Source organism: Pristis pectinata, chromosome 15 (assembly GCF_009764475.1).
Source record: "Pristis pectinata isolate sPriPec2 chromosome 15, sPriPec2.1.pri, whole genome shotgun sequence".
In the NCBI taxonomy this organism is placed as follows: domain Eukaryota; kingdom Metazoa; phylum Chordata; class Chondrichthyes; order Rhinopristiformes; family Pristidae; genus Pristis; species Pristis pectinata.
Window position 1 is genome coordinate 31986742 of NC_067419.1, and position 17373 is coordinate 32004114.

Here is a 17373-nt window from a genome sequence, read left to right on the forward strand (position 1 = left end):
ATTTGACTTTGGAGACCTCGGTTCCAATCATGAACATCACTCGTGTGTAACATTTAAAGATGTAAAGGGATAAATTATGATACATAGACCAGAATTGTACTCCCTTGCATATTGAATAAGAGGTAGTTTTACTGACAAGTTTAAAGAAGATTTAAGGGTTTGATGGGGGGGGGTGGCGATGGAAATTATTTTCCCTTTTCTGAGGACCCCAGAAAAGATGCTCGAATTAGAGCTAGAGTTTTTAAGGGCAATGTTGGGATTCACTTCTTCAACACAAAGGTTCATAGCAATCTGGAATCTCCTGAACTACTAAAATAGTTGAAGTCTCATTAATCCTTTGGGTATTTATCATCATTGTGGATTTTGAAAGTACCGAATGTTAATAATACAGATTTCAGAGTCTACCAAATGAGTCCATGCAGAACCTAGATGTTGTGTTGCTAAACTTACAAAGCAATGTCTTGGAACCGAATAAGTATTGCCCAACTTTAGAATATTTTAAGTATCCTTGAATCCTAGGTGCACACAATCTTTGCAACTGAGGAGTCCCAAATTTTAGGGCCAATGTTTTCTGTCACTCTGTGTGAGACAGCACAAGCATCTGATAAAGCTTTTATCAAAATCACATTGGTCCAGCAAAGCATTTTAGGCATCTAATTTGTGGTTATCTCCTCTGCTGCTAAAAATAACATCAACAATTCACCTCCCATTGTGGCATTTTCAAAGAGTATTCCACAGTCCCAGGGTATATGGAAAGAGAGGGAAGCTGGGGATAGGCCTCTCCAAAATCATTAAAATAAAATGTTGTTATGGATGCACAAGTACACATTCACCCCTATAAGGACACACACATGTGCTCCTTCAAAAATCAGTAAATTTGAATTTTCACACATACCTCCACACTGTCCCCAACAAAACTCCTAGTCAGTGGACTTAAAGTCACATCCAACAAAAAATATTTCGGCTTCATTAAAACTGGTAGTTTTTGTCAAGGGGAACTTATGACTGGAAACTTATAGCAAGCCGGTATCACCAACACCTAATCTCTGATGGGAATCCACTTGTGTTTGAGAAGAGAAGAAAGTTGTAACAATACCAAGGCATGTTGGCATCAACATAGATGCCAGTCTCAGGTCAGGAGTATTGGATGGATCAGTCTCACAATGTATTTAGGGATAATGAAATGGCATAACCTGAAAACCGTACAACAGTCTTTTAAGGAGTTGAGTCTCACTGTCATTGTTCAGCTGCTGAGGTAATAGTATTTTGTGAGCTGACAGCATTTCTTTAGCAAGATACCAGAAATCTCTCGAGTGAAAGGATTCCCTTATGGTATTTTATCCTCTGTAATGTGGAAGTCTGTGCCATTGATATGTGAATGATAATTATTGATGGACTTTATTTCTATCCTTTGTAATGATTATAGCTAATTGAAAAATAATGATCTTTATTTAAAGTGGTTCTGATAGCTATTAAAACATTAAACGCTGGATGAGGAATGAGCAAAATCTGGCATTTTTTGATTTTCTTTTACATTCCTAGTTTAAAAAGAATATTTGAACCAAAGAATGTTCAACATTCCTACATGAAGTACAGCAAGGAAAATACACAGTATAACCTTCCAAAAGGAGATATGCAAGTGTTTTGAATATAGTACAAGAATGATTCATCAGGAATTACAGAGTAATAATTTCATCAATACATCTGGCAAGAGTTCTTTGCACCTTTTAGGCAGGTAAAGCTTATAAAAAGACTCTTGCAAGTTTCTATAGATGTACGGTGGAGAGCATTCTGACTGGTTGCATCACAGCCTGGTATGGAGGCTCCAATGCACAGGATCATAAGAGGCTGCAAAGTGTTATACAGTCAGCCAGCTCCATCACAGGCACAATCCTCCCCACCATCGAGGACATCTTCAAGAGGCGGTGCCTCAAGAAGGCAGCATCCATCACTAAGAACCCTCACCCTCCAGGGTATGCCCTCTTCTTGTTACTACTCAAACCCAATGACTTAGGAACAGCTTCTTCCCCTCCACCATCAGATTTCTGAACGGCCCATGAACCCATGAACACTATTTAATTATTTATTTTGTAATTTATAGTAATTTTTACGTCTTTGCACTGTATTGCTGCCGCAGAAAAACAAATTTCATGACATACAACTCAGTGACAATAAATCTGATTCTGACAAGCAAAGAGTTGTTTTGAAATATCCTCCTATTTTATGAGTTTCAAACTTCACACTGCTAATAAATAAATTGGCTTGTATTTAATCTTATTTTTCATTTACTTCTAGGCTGTGTATGTCCCAAGAAGGTTGGTTTGGCACAACTGAGTAGCTTGGTTTGCTACCTTGGAGGGCCAAGTTTTAATAAATGTTGACTTAACAGAAAAGGGTGATGTAATAACCATTCTTGTTATTACAATCTTGCTAGTTTTTCTCTCATTGACAGAAGGAGATTACTTGATTTGGGAGAGGAGTACAACGGTGACTGATACCACAGCTCCTTTTCAGTATAAGCAACCAAAGTCTAACTTCTCTCCATCTTGCTCTAACTTACTCAATAAATCTCTGAGCTTGGAGAACTTGCAGTGAGGCATGACTAAGTAAATGTGGCGTGGACCATGTACCTCTCACTCCTAGGGCATAGGAACTGCTGCATGGACATGCTTAAATCATGCCATGGGTAAGTCTCACATTGCAGCTTGCCTGTATTTCAGGACTGACTTAAACATACTCAATAAAAGCCACATAAGTAACATATTTTTCATTGCTCCATTTTGTGCACTAATAGCAAACCCACAAGTTTTGCTATTGGACCAGCAATCCAGAAATCTAGTCTGCTGTTGCTGGGGAATTTAAATTCAGTTAGTTCAGGAATTAAAAGGTGACTCTCAGTAATGTTGAGCATGAAACAACTGGATTGTGAAAACCCATCAGGTCTGCAAGTGTCCTTCAGGCAAGGAAATCTGTTGTCCTTGCCCAGCTTGGCCTATACGTGAATGCTATTGACTTCCACTAGCTTCAGAAATTGCTTAGCAAACCACTCAGTTGAAGGATTATTGGGGCAAGGCAATAATGGCTTGCCTGGCTGGTGAATGAATAATTGCCAAAGTCTTAAAATACAACATTGTCTATTTTGATTGTTTGATGTTATGTGGTCATCATTTTTAATTTACACTATCATTGGAAGGTTAGCAAATATTGGAAATCACTATGTTGATACTTGTACAATAGCAACTTTATTATTACAAACAGGATATGATTATTCCTTAAATGAACCTCTGTATATAGGTAATATTATTTAAAGTTTTACAGTCCTTATTCCAACTTTTATTCCACTTTTATTTCATATTCTGAGGCAGCTTTAGCATTGCAATCATCCAAAGTATAAGTACAATCAAGAGGTGAGTGATAATGCGTTTCATTTATGATCTGAAGGTTATGAAAAGTAAGGACAGGTAAACACCCATTATTTCACAATGGCTACAGTGAGCCAAACTGAAACGAACCAGGCTAAAAATTGCCAAGTATAGATGCGCCTTGTGTTTGTTGTGTGTTGTGCCAACGACCATTTTGGCTATGCGCCAAATGATGCAGAGATCAATGGTACCCAATCCTTCAGGCACTACTGAAAGGGAACTGCTGTATGGGACTGAGACTCAATCCAGAGGTAGGGTGAGGATGCGGTAGGTGCAGGGTGTTGGGCAGGGGTTGGGTTCAGATTAGGTTAGGAATTGGTGGGGTGGGAGTATATTGGGGCCTCCATCAAATCCTTGGATGTGCAAAAATAGATAATCAGTGGCTATCAGGGATGTGCAGAGTATTGGACAGGGGTTGGGTTCAGATTGGGTTAGGAATTGGTGGGGTGGGAGTATATTGGGGCCTCCATCAAATCTGTGGGTGTGCAAAAATAGATAATCAGTGGCGATTTGGAACAATGGATGTGGATTGAACCAAAGGATTGAGGGCAAATGTGGGACTTACTTTGATGGGTTCACTGTCTGACACTATGCTGCGATTGCACAGTTCAAAAGAAAACAAACCCGTCAGTCCACTGCTAAGATTCTTCACCCTGGCTACAGCCTGTTAAATCTCCTCTGTACCCTCTTCAGAACTGTTACATTCTTCCTGTAATGTGGTGGCTAGGACTGCACCCAGTGCTCTAGTCATGACCTAACCAGATTTTACAGTGGCATGCAAAGGTTTGGGCACCCCTGGTCAAAATTTCTGTTACTGTGAATAGCTAAGCGAGTAAAAGATGACCTGATTTCCAAAAGGCATAAAGTTAAAGATGATACATTTCTTTAATATTTTAAGCAAGATTACTTTTTTATTTCCATCTTTTACAGTTTCAAAATAACAAAAAAAGGAAAAGGGCCCGATGCAAAAGTTCAGGCACCCTGCATGGTCAGTACTTAGTAACACCCCCTTTGGCAAGTATCACAGCTTGTAAACACTTTCTGCAGCCAGCTAAGAGTCTTTCAATTCTTGTTTGGGGGATTTTTGCCCATTCTTCCTTGCAAAAGGCTTCTAGTTCTGTGAGATTCTTGGGCCGTCTTGCATGCACTGCTCTTTTGAGGTCTATCCACTGATTTTCGATGATGTTTAGGTCAGGGGACTGTGTGGGCCATGGCAAAACCTTCAGCTTGTGCCTCTTGAGGTAGTCCATTTTGGATTTTGAGGTGCGTTTAGGATCATTATCCTGTTGTAGAAGCCATCCTCTTTTCACCTTCAGCTTTTTTACAGACGGTGTGATGTTTGTTTCCAGAATTTGCTGCTGTTTAATTGAATTCATTCTTCCCTCTACCAGTGAAATGTTCCCCGTGCCACTGGCTGCAACGCAAGCCCAAAGCGTGATCGATCCACCCCCGTGCTTAACAATTGGAGAGGTGTTCTTTTCATGAAATTCTGCACCCTTTTTTCTCCAAACATACCTTTGCTCATTGCGGCCAAAAAGTTCTATTTTAACTTCATCAGTCCACAGGACTTGTTTCCAAAATGCATCAGGCTTGTTTAGATGTTCCTTTGCAAACTTCTGACACTGAATTTTGTGGTGAGGACGCAGGAAAGTTTGGAGAAAAAAGGGTGCAGAATTTCATGAAAAGAGCACCTCTCCAACTGTTAAGCACGGGGGTGGATCGATCACGCTTTGGGCTTGTGTTGCAGCCAGTGGCACAGGGAACATTTCACTGGTAGAGGGAAGAATGAATTCAATTAAATACCAGCAAATTCTGGAAGCAAACATCACACCGTCCTGTAAAAAAACTGAAGATGAAAAGAGGATGGCTTCTACAACAGGATAATGATCCCAAACACACCTCAAAATCCACAATGGACTACCTCAAGAGGCACAAGCTGGAGGTTTTGCCATGGCTCTCACAGTCCCCTGACCTAAACATCATCGAAAATCTGTGGATAGACCTCAAAAGAGCAGTGCATGCAAGACGGCCCAAGAATCTCACAGAACTAGAAGCTTTTTGCAAGGAAGAATGGGCAAAAATCCCCCAGACAAGAATTGAAAGACTCTTAGCTAGTTGCAGAAAGCGTTTACAAGCTGTGATACTTGCCAAAGGGGGTGTTACTAAGTACTGACCATGCAGGGTGCCCAAACTTTTGCTTTGGGCCCTTTCCCTTTTTTGTTATTTTGAAACGGTAAAAGATGGAAATAAAAAAGTAACCTTGTTTAAAATATTAAAGAAATGTGTCATCTTTAACTTTATGCCTTTTGGAAATCAGGTCATCTTTTACTCGCTTAGCTATTCACAGTAACAGAAATTTTGACCAGGGGTGCCCAAACTTTTGCATGCCACTGTATCACCCAAGCATAACCTCCCTGTTCTGTCAATAACCAAAAGGATAACTGTCTAATCACTGTGGGAAAAAAATTATTGCTGCAGTAAACAAACATGTTTAAAGTAAAATATGGAAGCCTGATGGTGACCAAGTGAAGTCTGATGAGCTCAGGAGTACTGGCTGAAAACCAATTTGTTACAGTAATAAAATGTTGCAGTCTCACTGATTATTACTGCATACCAGATATACTGTATAAACAAGATGCTCAATGATTAAATGCTGCACACTGAATTTATTTTATCTGCATGACTGCAGCATCAGTTAATCTGGATTATATACCTGATGTACATCCTGTGCCCTACTGGCTATATCAATGGGAATAAGACACAATAAAAGTTGACTTAGTACGTGTTAAATCTTCATCTTGTTGTATCCACCGTTCAAAGTCATGGATCTTTCAAGTTACATATATACTGCAAGGTTCACATGTTGATTTTGCCAAGATCCCAAACCATTCAACAAACAATCTGCTGGAGGAACTCAGAGGGTTGAGCAGCATCTGTGGGAGGAAAGGAATTGTCAACATTTCGGGTTGAAACTCTGTGTCAGTCCTGATCATCAGTTCTCCCACAGATGCTGCTTAACCCGTTGAGTTCCTCCAGCAGATTGTTTGTTGCTCTAGATTCCAGCATCTGCAGTCTCTTGTGTCTACTGAACCATTCAAGGTCTGTACTTGGGCAGTGGGTGGATGGAAGGGTATTGCGTGGTTTGCGTCTCACTACAATTGCCAGCCTCAGGTACGGTGGCATGGCCCCGTCTCACTATATTGGCTCCTGACTGGCTGAGATGGACACAGAAGCTATTTAGACCTTTCTTCTTTAACCTTACAAACAAATTCATTTTTAGACATGAGGTGAATAAGGGGTAAATGGGGACCAAGCAGGAAAGTGAAGTTGAGGCCAGTATCAAATTAGTCATAATGTTACTGAAAGGTAGGGCAGGATCAAATTGTGTATGGCCCACTCTTGCTCCTATTCCCTATGTTCTAATCATACCACTCCATAATAATGAGAATTCAGGGCACACTTCAGTTCTGTAATTTAATTGATTTCTTTTTCAGAGAGTAAATAACCTTTTTCGGAAAAAAGGGATTCAAAACCAAACAATTGCTTGGAACTCTAGAGTTGTGAAAAACAGTGAAATGTGTGTGAGTCTCTGCCTCACCTGGAAAGGCTCTTTAGGTCTCTGGATGTTGGTGAGGGAGGAGGCGTAGGGGCAAGTTTTGCACCCCTTACGGTTGCAGGGGAAAGTACTAGGGGACAGGGAGGGGGGGTGGATGGAGAGGAATGAGTGGAGTAGGGAGTCACAGAGAGAGTCGTCCCTGTGGAAAGCAGAAAGGGCAGGGTAAGTGGGGAGGAGGGGGATTCCTGATGCGGGCTCTCAATCTGAAATGTCAGCCATCCCTTTGCCTCCACAGATGCTTTTCCCGCCGAAGTTTGGTCTTTGTGATTCCCTGCTTATTGTTTCTTCACACTCGCTGTGACAGGTGGTGGGATCCCATTGCAGACGGTGGGCAAGTACACCTCCTCCGACCTCATCTATTGCATTCAGTGCTCTCAATGTGGCCTCCTCTACATCAGTGAGAACAAGTGGAGACTAAGCAGCCACTTGTGGAGCACCTGTGCTCTGTCCATGATGGCCATCTTGAACTTCCAGTTGTTGGCCATTTTAACTCCCCTTCCCATTCCCCCACCAACTGGCTGTCCTCAGTCTTCTCCACTGCCACGGAGAGGCCAAACGCAAACTAGAAGAACAACATCTCAGATTCCACTTGGGTAGCCTACAACCCAAAGGCAAAAACATTGAACTTTTCCAGTTTCAGGTGACCCCCACCGTGTCCCTATCCCACTCCTTCTGGTCCACCTAGGTTCCCTCTCCCTTTGTTCACTTTTGCCTTATGCCCTCCCCCAAAAATTACCTAGATCTGTTATCTCCCCCACCTGGTTCTATGAGCCCATCACCCACGCACCCATCTTCCTGGATTTCTTCTCCCTTGACCGACCCTTCCTATCACTTACCCAATCCCACCCCTTCCTAACCTGGTTCCACTTATCACCTTCCAACCTCTGTCTCTAACTTCCCCCTCTCATCCCCCACCTGACTCCATCTGCCTACATTTTCCCCTCATCTGTTTCCACCTCTCGCAACCAGTCTCTAAGCTCCTCCCTGCCCCTTGCCCATCTGGCTCCATTTGCCTATCATCCCCTTATCACGAGAGTGTCACCTCTGTCTCACCCCTCCCTATCACCTCTCTACCAGCTATCCCCCCTTTACACTCTCAGTCCTGATGCAGAGTCTTGATCTGAAACATTGTCCATCTCTTTGCCTCCACAAATGCTGCCTGATCCACTGAGTTCCTCCAGAAGTTTGGTTTTTTTTGCTATTCACTGCCTATTGTTTCTTCACACTCAATGTGTGCTAAGGAATTAATGTTTTACTTGCAGATGGGCACACTAAGACAGTAAGTATAACTTTCTGTCCATTCCTAACATTGTATTCGTAAGGAAGGAACAACTTGGATAACTCTACTTCATCCAGGCAATGAGCATGGCCTTGTCACTAGGTGACTACTAAATAAAAACCAACAAAAATTTTATTAGATGATGTCATCTTCTATTGGAGATTGGCAAACAAATTCAGAATTAATAGCATTTATGACTGACTCACCAAATTAACACACTCTTACTTGTTTTTTCTGTACTTACACTAAACATGTTTTCAAATGGATCTAATTTTCTACCATTGTGCACTATCCCACACTCTCAAGTACCATCATTGTTTACCCAAATGCAGAAAGATAGCATAAACAAGAAATCCTTCAATTAAAGAATTAAATTTGACCTTTTTATAACTTGAGTTACACACTGATACATGATGGTAGCTTTTCACGTTTTTCAGAACAATCAGAAGCTGATAAGTAGTTAGTTGTTCTAAAAGCCCAACAGGCGGACATCTGTTTTCTGTGAAAACATTACCATTTACTACTCAGGAAGTTGTGCTTCCTTTCAAGCCCTGAATGGTTTGCTTTAGACTGGTGATATAGTTGGCATCATTGCTGAAAAACTCCAGGGACAGAAATTACCAGATAATAATAATTTAGAAAAAAAAATAACATTTGTTTCACTTTTGCACGTTTTTTTTAATCAGAGCCAAAATTTTTACTGTGATAAAATTAGATTTTATGAACAGATTTTGTTTCTTCATTGCTTTTTCTTCTGCCTTTGATAAGGTCATTACTTATACAAAGATATGATTGCATTGGTGTAGGAGTTCGCCAGCATTTATTATGTGCATCTGTACCTACACACTTAAGTGTTGATGGGTTGATCAGATAACCTTGACGTCCAAAGTAAATCAGATCATTCCCTACTGGATATTCACTCATATGACTTTCTGCCAAATGTCACCATAAACTTATCAGTAGCAAAAATCACATCTGGTCTTTTCCTTCCAGCGTGGGGTACTGAACCGATATACAAGCCATTTCAGTAGAAATCAAAGGTGGCTCAGTTACACACCACAGAATGCAATTGTCCCCTGAGGTGTTGAGGGAAAACATTATTTTTTAACAACACACACAAAATGCTGGAGGAACTCAGCAGGTCAGGCAGCATCTATGGAGAGAAATAAACAGTTGACATTTCGGGTCGAGACCCTTCATCAGGACTGGAAAGGGAGAGGGCAGAGCCGGAATAAGAAGGTCAGGGGAGGGGGAGGAGCACACACAGGCAGGTGATAGGTGAGTTCAGGTAATAGGTGAGTCCAGGCGAGAGGGGGAAGGCAGGTGGGTGGGGGAGGGGGGGGAGAAGTAAGAAGCTGCGAGGTGATAGGTAGAAGAGGCAAAGGGCTGAAGAAGAAGGGATCTGGTAGGAGAGGAGCCATGGAATAAAGGGAAGGAGGTGGGGAATAGATAGGCAGGTCATGAGGGTGGGGGAAGGGGAAAGAGAAGGGTGAGGGGGCCACAGGAATGAGGGAAGACAAAACAAGAAGAAAAGTGGCGAGAAGAGGGGAGGGGTTACCAGAAGTTAGAGAAATCGATGTTGAGGCTGTCAGTTCGGAGACTACCAAAGTGAAATATGAGGTGTTGTTCCTCCAACCTACGTCTGGCCTCAACGTGGCAGTAGAGGAGGCTGTGGATACACATGTCGGTATGGGAGTGGGATGTGGAATTGAAGTGGCTGGCCACCGGGAGATCCTGGCTTTTGTGGCAGATGGAGCGAAGGTGCTCGATGAAACAGTCGCCCAATCTGCATCAGGTCTCACCGATGTAGAGGAGGCCGCACCGGGAGCGCTGGATGCAATAAATGACTCCCTTGGACTCACAGATGAAACGGTGCCTCACCTGGAAGGACTGTCTAGGGCCCTAAACGGTGGTGAGCGAGGAGGTGTAGGGGCAGATGTAGCACTTAGTGCGGTTGCAGGGATAAGTGCCGGGAGGGTCATCTGTGGGGAGGGATGAGTGGACATGGGAGTCGTGGAGAGAGTGATCCCTATGGAAAGCAGGGAGAGAGGGGAAGGGGAAGATGTGCTTAGTGGTGGGATCCCATTGCAGGTGGCGGAAGTTGCAGAGAATGATGTGTTGGATGCAGAGACTCGTGGGGTGGTAGGTGAGGACAAGGGGAACCCTGTCCCTGTTATGTTGGGGGAGAGGGGGTGAGGGCAGATGTGCGGGAAATGGAGGAGATGCGGGTGAGGGTTGCATTGATGGTGATGGAAGGGAAACCCCCTTTACTGAAAAAGGAGAACATCTCGGATGACCTGGAGTAGAAAGCCTCAGCATGGGATGGAGGAGGAGGAACTGGGAGAAGGGGATAGCATCCTTGCAAGTGACAGGGTGGGAAGAGGTGTAGTCAAGGTAACTGTGAGAGTCAGTGGGTTTGTAAAAGATGTCTGTGGTGAATCTGTCTCCGGAGATGGATACAGAGAGATCCTGAAAGGGGAGAGAGGTGCCGGAGATGGACCATGTAAATTTGAGGGCAGGGTGGAAGTTGGAGGCAAAGTTGATGAAATTGCCGAGCTCAGCATGGGTGCAGGAAGCAGCACCAATGCAGTCGTCAGTGTAACAGAGAGTTATCAGGACTGGAAAGGAAGAGGGCAGAAGCTGGAATAAGAAGGTCAGGGGAAGGGGAGGAGTACATGCAGGCAAGTGATAGGTGAGTTCGGGTAATAGGTGCATCTTATCAGGACTAGAAAGGAGGAGGGCAGAATTATCAGGACTGGAAGGGTCTCAACCCAAAACGTCGACTGTTTATTTCTCTCCATAGATGCTGCCTGACCCGCTGAGTTCCTCCAGCATTTTGTGTGTTGCTCCAGATTCCAGCATCTGCACAATCACTTGCATCATTTTTTTTAAGCCAAGCCTTTTTAAAATTGTTATAAGTATTTTGTTTATTTTTGATGCTTATTAACTCAAGAATGGAACACTTCCCATTTCAGGCACCCAATGTCCCATAAGAGATTCCATGAACATCTAGTTGCAGATTAAACATAGAACATAGAACACACAGTACAGCCCCTTCGGCCCATAATGCTGTGTCAACATTTTATCCTGCTCTAAGATCTATCTAACCCCTCCCTTCCACATAGTCCTCCATTTCTCTATCATTCATGTCTCTATCTAAGAGTCTCTTAAATGTCCCTAATGTATCTGACCCCACAACCTCGCCGGCAGTGCATTCCACGCACCCACCACTCTCTGTGTAAAAAACTTACCCCTGACGTCCCCCCTATAGCTTCCTCCAATCACCTCAAAATTATGCCCCTTCGTGTTAGCCATTGTTGCCCTGGGAAAAAGTCTCTGACTGTCCACTCAATCTATGCCTCTTATCATCTTGTACACCTCTATCAAGTCGCCTCTCATCCTCCTTCTCTCCAAAGAGAAAAGCCCTAGCTCATTCAACCTATCCTCATAAAACATTCTCTCCAATCCAGGCAGCATCCTGGTAAATCTCTTCTGCGCCGTCTCTAAAGCTTCACATCCTTCCTATAATGAGGCGACCAGAACTGAACACAATACTCCAAGTGTGGTCTAACCAGAGTTCTATAGAGCTGCAACGTTACTCGTGGCTCTTGAACTCAATACCCCGACTAATGAAGGCCAACATACCATACGCCTTCTTAACAACCCTATAAACCTGTGCGGCAAACCTTCAGGGATCTATGGACGTAGACCTCAAGATCCCTCTGTTCCTTCACAAAGCTAAGCTAAGCCTTGTCTTATTCCATCCAAGCATTTTAGGTCCCAGCTCTCTGTTATGCCTGAATGGACAGGATGTGATAAATAGATTCCTTCTGTGTCATAAATGTCAATCATTCTAAGATCCAACCTTGGCACTAGTATGTCATTTTCCAGTCCTTGCAACTGTCACACTGTCTGTAGCTTTGTGAGAACAATAATGAATTTCTGAGGCATGTACAACAGAATCATGCAACAACAAAACAAATTTAGTTCTACTGACTGCAGGTAAATTTCCAGGAACTTGAATTTAGAGGTTGTTTTCTGTTGTGGAGTTAGACTTAATGAAAACTGGACTGAAATCTCTGATAATGCTCTCATATACAAGTGATTCAGATCAAACTGAAAGAAACATTTTTATCGAATTAGTCTAGATTGTCTTCAACCCAGGTCTTAAAATGTTAAAGAGCAGATCTGGCCTAGTTTGTCATTGCTCCCACTCTCCTGGTGTATATTTTATATGTGTGTGTGTGTGTGTGTGTGTGTGTGTGTGTGTGTGTGTGTGTGTGTGTGTGTGTGTGTGTGTGTGTGTGTGTGTGTGTGTGTGTATTATATATAATATATAAAGAAAAGGTAATGCCCCTGCTTTTGCGACACGTTTCTCATCCTATCTTTGTAAGAACACATCCGCCTGTGACCCAGAGGATATTTGGACAGCCTGCTCCATTGGCCATGAGTGCTGCAATTTCAATTTCAATAACTCTTCCTGCAACTTCACCCCATCTTGTAAACCAAGGCCAACCAATGGGAAGCAATATCCTTCATTTGAGGGTCTGATTCAGGAAGGATGGAGGAAATTTCTGGTTCAAAAGTTAATTGCACTTTAATGCTGATTAGAAATCACTTCTTGCTTTGACGTAGAAGCGAAGAAACTGGGTGGGTGTCCAATATAAGCAGCATCACCCAAGTGAGTCACAGCTCATGCAATAATGAAATGGACTACATTACTCAACAAAGACTTGGGTTGGCAAGCATCAGGTAACATTGCACTACTTGCACAGCCAATTAATGGCAATCTCAGACATGAAAAGTCCTGTCACATTCCCTCAACCTTCAGTAGCTTCACCATCACCCTGCTAGGGTCATCACTGACTGAAGGTTGAATTGAATCAGCACATCAACCTGTGACCACAAGAAGTTTTGTGCTCTGCCTAGACTCTTAAATGTCTTTTTATTATCCACTAGGTTCAGAAGAGAGGTGGAATTCTCGATGATGCAGCAAAACAATACACAACAAACACAACACCATTCAGAACAGAACAATGTGCTCAGCTGGTGCTTTATCAGAGAACAGTTTCCACTACCGCCACCAGCAGCAGACTATGGCCATAACACATACAGTCTACAGAACACACTTCCAGAAACTCATCATGGTTACTTTGAATGCAACTCCTTACCCAAGAACTCTATCAACAATTTGTACAAGAGCAACAATAACTTGAGAACACCAACCAAATCAAATGCCATCCTCACTTGGACATAAATAATTGTTTCTTCATCAATGCTGGATGAGAATCAATGAATTCATCATGGTAGTATAAACATTTAGCATTTCTCAATTAAGTCTACATCTATGTATAAAGATGTCTTATGTCAATCCCACAAGATTTAGACTGTGATGCCATAGATAACTTAAGAGCTAAATCTAAATCCATATTATCAACTTGATGAATAGGTGGGGAGTTTTAACATTAATTCAATTTTGCAAATATTGTCAGTTTAAATATTGCACAACTGATAGTGGCCTATACAAATACCTTAGAGATGAAAAGGGCATCTTAAACATGTACTGTGGGTAGAGGTAGGCTGGTATTTTGTTATGCACAACCCCTTGTAATAATAATTATCTTATGAACATGAGACCCAAGGCCTTACATGTGACAAAAACGTATGCGAGCTGGGCCAGACTAGAGTTGGAGGGAGGGAGTTGAGGGTGGTGCATTGTGGATGGGGTGGAGGTGTTGGAGACACAACTTGGGAGGGCCAAAATGACATCAGAAACAAGTAGTGAGTTGAATAGATGGGAGTAAACACTAAATAAACCTCTAAAGCAGGCCCTTGAAAAGTAGACGATTGATACCACAGAATTCATGGAGTAAGTATGGCTGGTTCCATTTTAAGTAATGCAGAAGCTGGTCAATAATCTTCCTTCTGTGTGAGAGCCTCACATTGTTCATGTGTTATGTACATGTAAATGGAATTAAAATTTGTGTTGCATGCCATGTGACATTACTGAGGATGTACTCTCTGCAGTTGTGCACAAAGACATAAATACAGTTAGTTATTGGGTTTTAGACTTCTTTAAAAATTGTACCAGCAAATAATTTCTACCCCAGCAAATTTAAGATAACGTTTCTAGCAGATCCTCTTCAGAAATTGTCAAATGGGTGCTAGATCCATAAAAATATTTTCTTTCTGACATTCTGTAGGACACCCAAAAATTTACACATCCTGAGAAAGAGACCTCTAAACCAACACCTGTAGTTAAAATGACCAGGTTACTAAGTGTATTCAAATATATTCATTAAAATTTTCCCTGGATGGTACTTTCAGTGAAATGGTCAACATCCTCCTTTGGAAAGTCTTTACAACTTCCATAAAAATAGCAAGAAGATGAAACCTTCATGAAGACTTGATAATGTTATGATAAACATTTCTAAATAAATTCACACCCACTGAAAGGCTCCAAGTCACTGACCTGCATCAGCTCATTACAGTCAATCAGACGATCCTCCAGCATCTCTTGAGTCAGTCTGCCCATAGTGCTGTAAAATTCATCTGCACTTTGGCAGCTTTTGATTCTTCTGTTAAAATAATGAAAATGACAAGAGACATTGCATTTACTCTAAGCAAAAAAGTCTATTGATTGTGTTGCACAGCAGATATTCAATCTGTCTTCACATGAATTATGTACTGCCAGCCCCAGATGACTTACTACAAATAGCATTAACTGAAGCTTGCTGAGTTACTGATGGAGACTGAGGAAATCACAGTAGGCAGAGAGTGGAATTTGCACAAATCTGATAAAGGATTCACCCACTTATACACTTAGTCAAAGAGCAAGCTCATGTACTATGAAAAGGCAACTAACAATAATAATTGGGATACTGTATGTTGTTTTCCGGCAAAGAGATTCTTGGTAATTGGGAGGCCTTCAAGAGAGAAATATTGAGTGTACAGAATCTGTATGTTCCTGTCAGGATAAAAGGCAAGGCTAACAGGTTTAGGGAGCTTTGGTTATAGAGAGATATTGAGGCCCTGGTAAAGAAAAAGAAGGAGGTGCATATCAGGTATAGGCAGTTAGGATCAAATGAGGCGCTTGAGGAGTATAAGAAATGCAAGACAACAGTTAAGAGAGAAATTAGGAGGGCTAAAAGGGGACATGAGGTTGCTCTGGCAGACAAGGTGAAAGAGAATCCAAAGGGTTTCTATAGCTATATTAAGAGCAAGAAGGTAGCAAGGGACAAAATTTGTCCTCTTGAAGATCAGCGTGGAGCTGAAAGAGATGGGGGAGATTTTAAATGGAGTTTTTGCATCTGTGCTTACTCGGGAGACAGACAGAGTCTATAGAACTGAGGAAAAAGAGTAGTGAGATCATGGACCGTATCCGGATTATGGAAGAGGAGGTGCTTGCTGTCATGAGGCAAATTAGGGTGGATAAATCCCCAGGGCCCGATGAGGTGACCCCTCGGACCTTGTGGGAGGCTAGTGCAGAAATTGCAGGGGCCCTGGCAGAAATATTTAAAATGCCCTTAGCCACAGGTGAGGTGCTGGAGGATTGGAGGATAGATAATGTTGTTCTGTTGTCAAGAAAGGCTCTAAGAATAAGGCAGGAAATTATAGGCCGGTGAGCCTGACATCAGTTGTGGGGAAGTTATTGGAAGGTTTTCTGAGGGACAGGATATATAAGTATTTGGATAGGTAGGGCCTAATAGAGTTTTTTTGAGGAGGTTACCAGGAAGGTTAATGAAGGGAAGGTGGTGAACATTGGCTACATGGACGTTAGCAAGGCCTTTGACAAAGTCCCGCATGGGAGGCTGCTCCAGAAGGTTAAGTCACTTGGCATTCAGGATGAAGTAGTCAATTGGATTCAACATTGGCTTAGTGGGAGAAGCCAGAGAGTGGTAGTAGATGGTTGTCTCTCTGATTGGAGGCCTGTGACTAGTGGTGTGCCGCACGGTTCGGTGCTGGGTCCGTTGTTGTTTATCATCTATAATAATGATTTAGATGATAATGTGGTAAACTGGATCAGCAAATTTACAGATGACACCAAGATTGGGGGCATAATGGACTGTGAGGAAGGCTATCAAAGCTTGCAAAGTGATCTGGACCAGCTAGGAAAATAGGCTGAAAAATGGCAGATGTGAGGTGTTGCACTTTGGGAGGACAAACCAGGGTAAGACTTACACAGTGAATGATAGGGCTCTGAGGTGTGCGGTAGAACAAAGGGACCTGGGAATACAGATCCGTAATTCCTTGAATGTGGCATCACAGGTAGATAGGGTCGTAAAGAAAGCTTATGGCACTTTGACCTTCATAAATCAGGGCATGGAGTACAGGAGTTGGGATGTTATGTTGAAGTTGTATAATACATTGGTGAGGCTAAATTTAGAGTACTGTGCGCAGCTCTGGTCACCTACCTACAGGAAAGACATCAATAAACTTGACAGAGCGCAGAGAAAATTTACACAGATGTTACTGGGACTTGAGGACCTGAATTACAGGGATAGATTGACTAGGTTAGGACTTTATTCACTGGAGCGCAGGAGAATGAGGGGAGATCTTATAGAAATATATAAAATTATGAAGGATCTAGATAGGGTGAATGTGTGCAGGCATTTTCTCCTCAGGTTGGGTGAGACTAGAGCTAGAGGTCATAGGTTTAGGGTGAAAGGTGAAATATTTAAGGGGAATCTGAGGGGGAACTACTTCACTCAGAGGGTGGTGCGAGTGTGGAATGAGCTGCCAGTGGAAGTGGTGGATGCGGGTTCAATTGTAATACTTAAGAGAAGTTTGGATAGATATATGGAGGGCTATGGTCCGGGTGCAGGTAGATGGAACTCGGCAGAAAACTAGGCTGGCATGGACGGCTGAATGGCCTGCTCCTGTGCTGTAGTGCTCTAAGACTCTAATAATGAATGGATTACACATACACTCATACAACACAGAAACAAGACCTTTGCACCCATGTCCATGCCAAGCATTAAGAACCCATCTGTACTAATCCTATTTGCCAGCAATTAGCCTGGAGTCATCAACGTCCTGGTGAAGTAGATGCTTGT

General features: G+C 42.5%; 1 protein-coding gene across 4 annotated transcripts in view; it reads right to left on the reverse strand.

The window, feature by feature from the left end:
* Window positions 1-17373, reverse strand: part of tbc1d30 (TBC1 domain family, member 30) — an 83419-nt gene that overhangs the window by 10874 nt on the left and 55172 nt on the right. For all 4 annotated transcript variants that reach the window (XM_052029940.1, XM_052029944.1, XM_052029942.1 and 1 more), the window contains one exon: window positions 14790-14895. In XM_052029940.1, the coding sequence (XP_051885900.1) occupies window positions 14790-14895 (106 nt within the window). The remainder of the gene's footprint in view (window positions 1-14789; window positions 14896-17373) is intronic.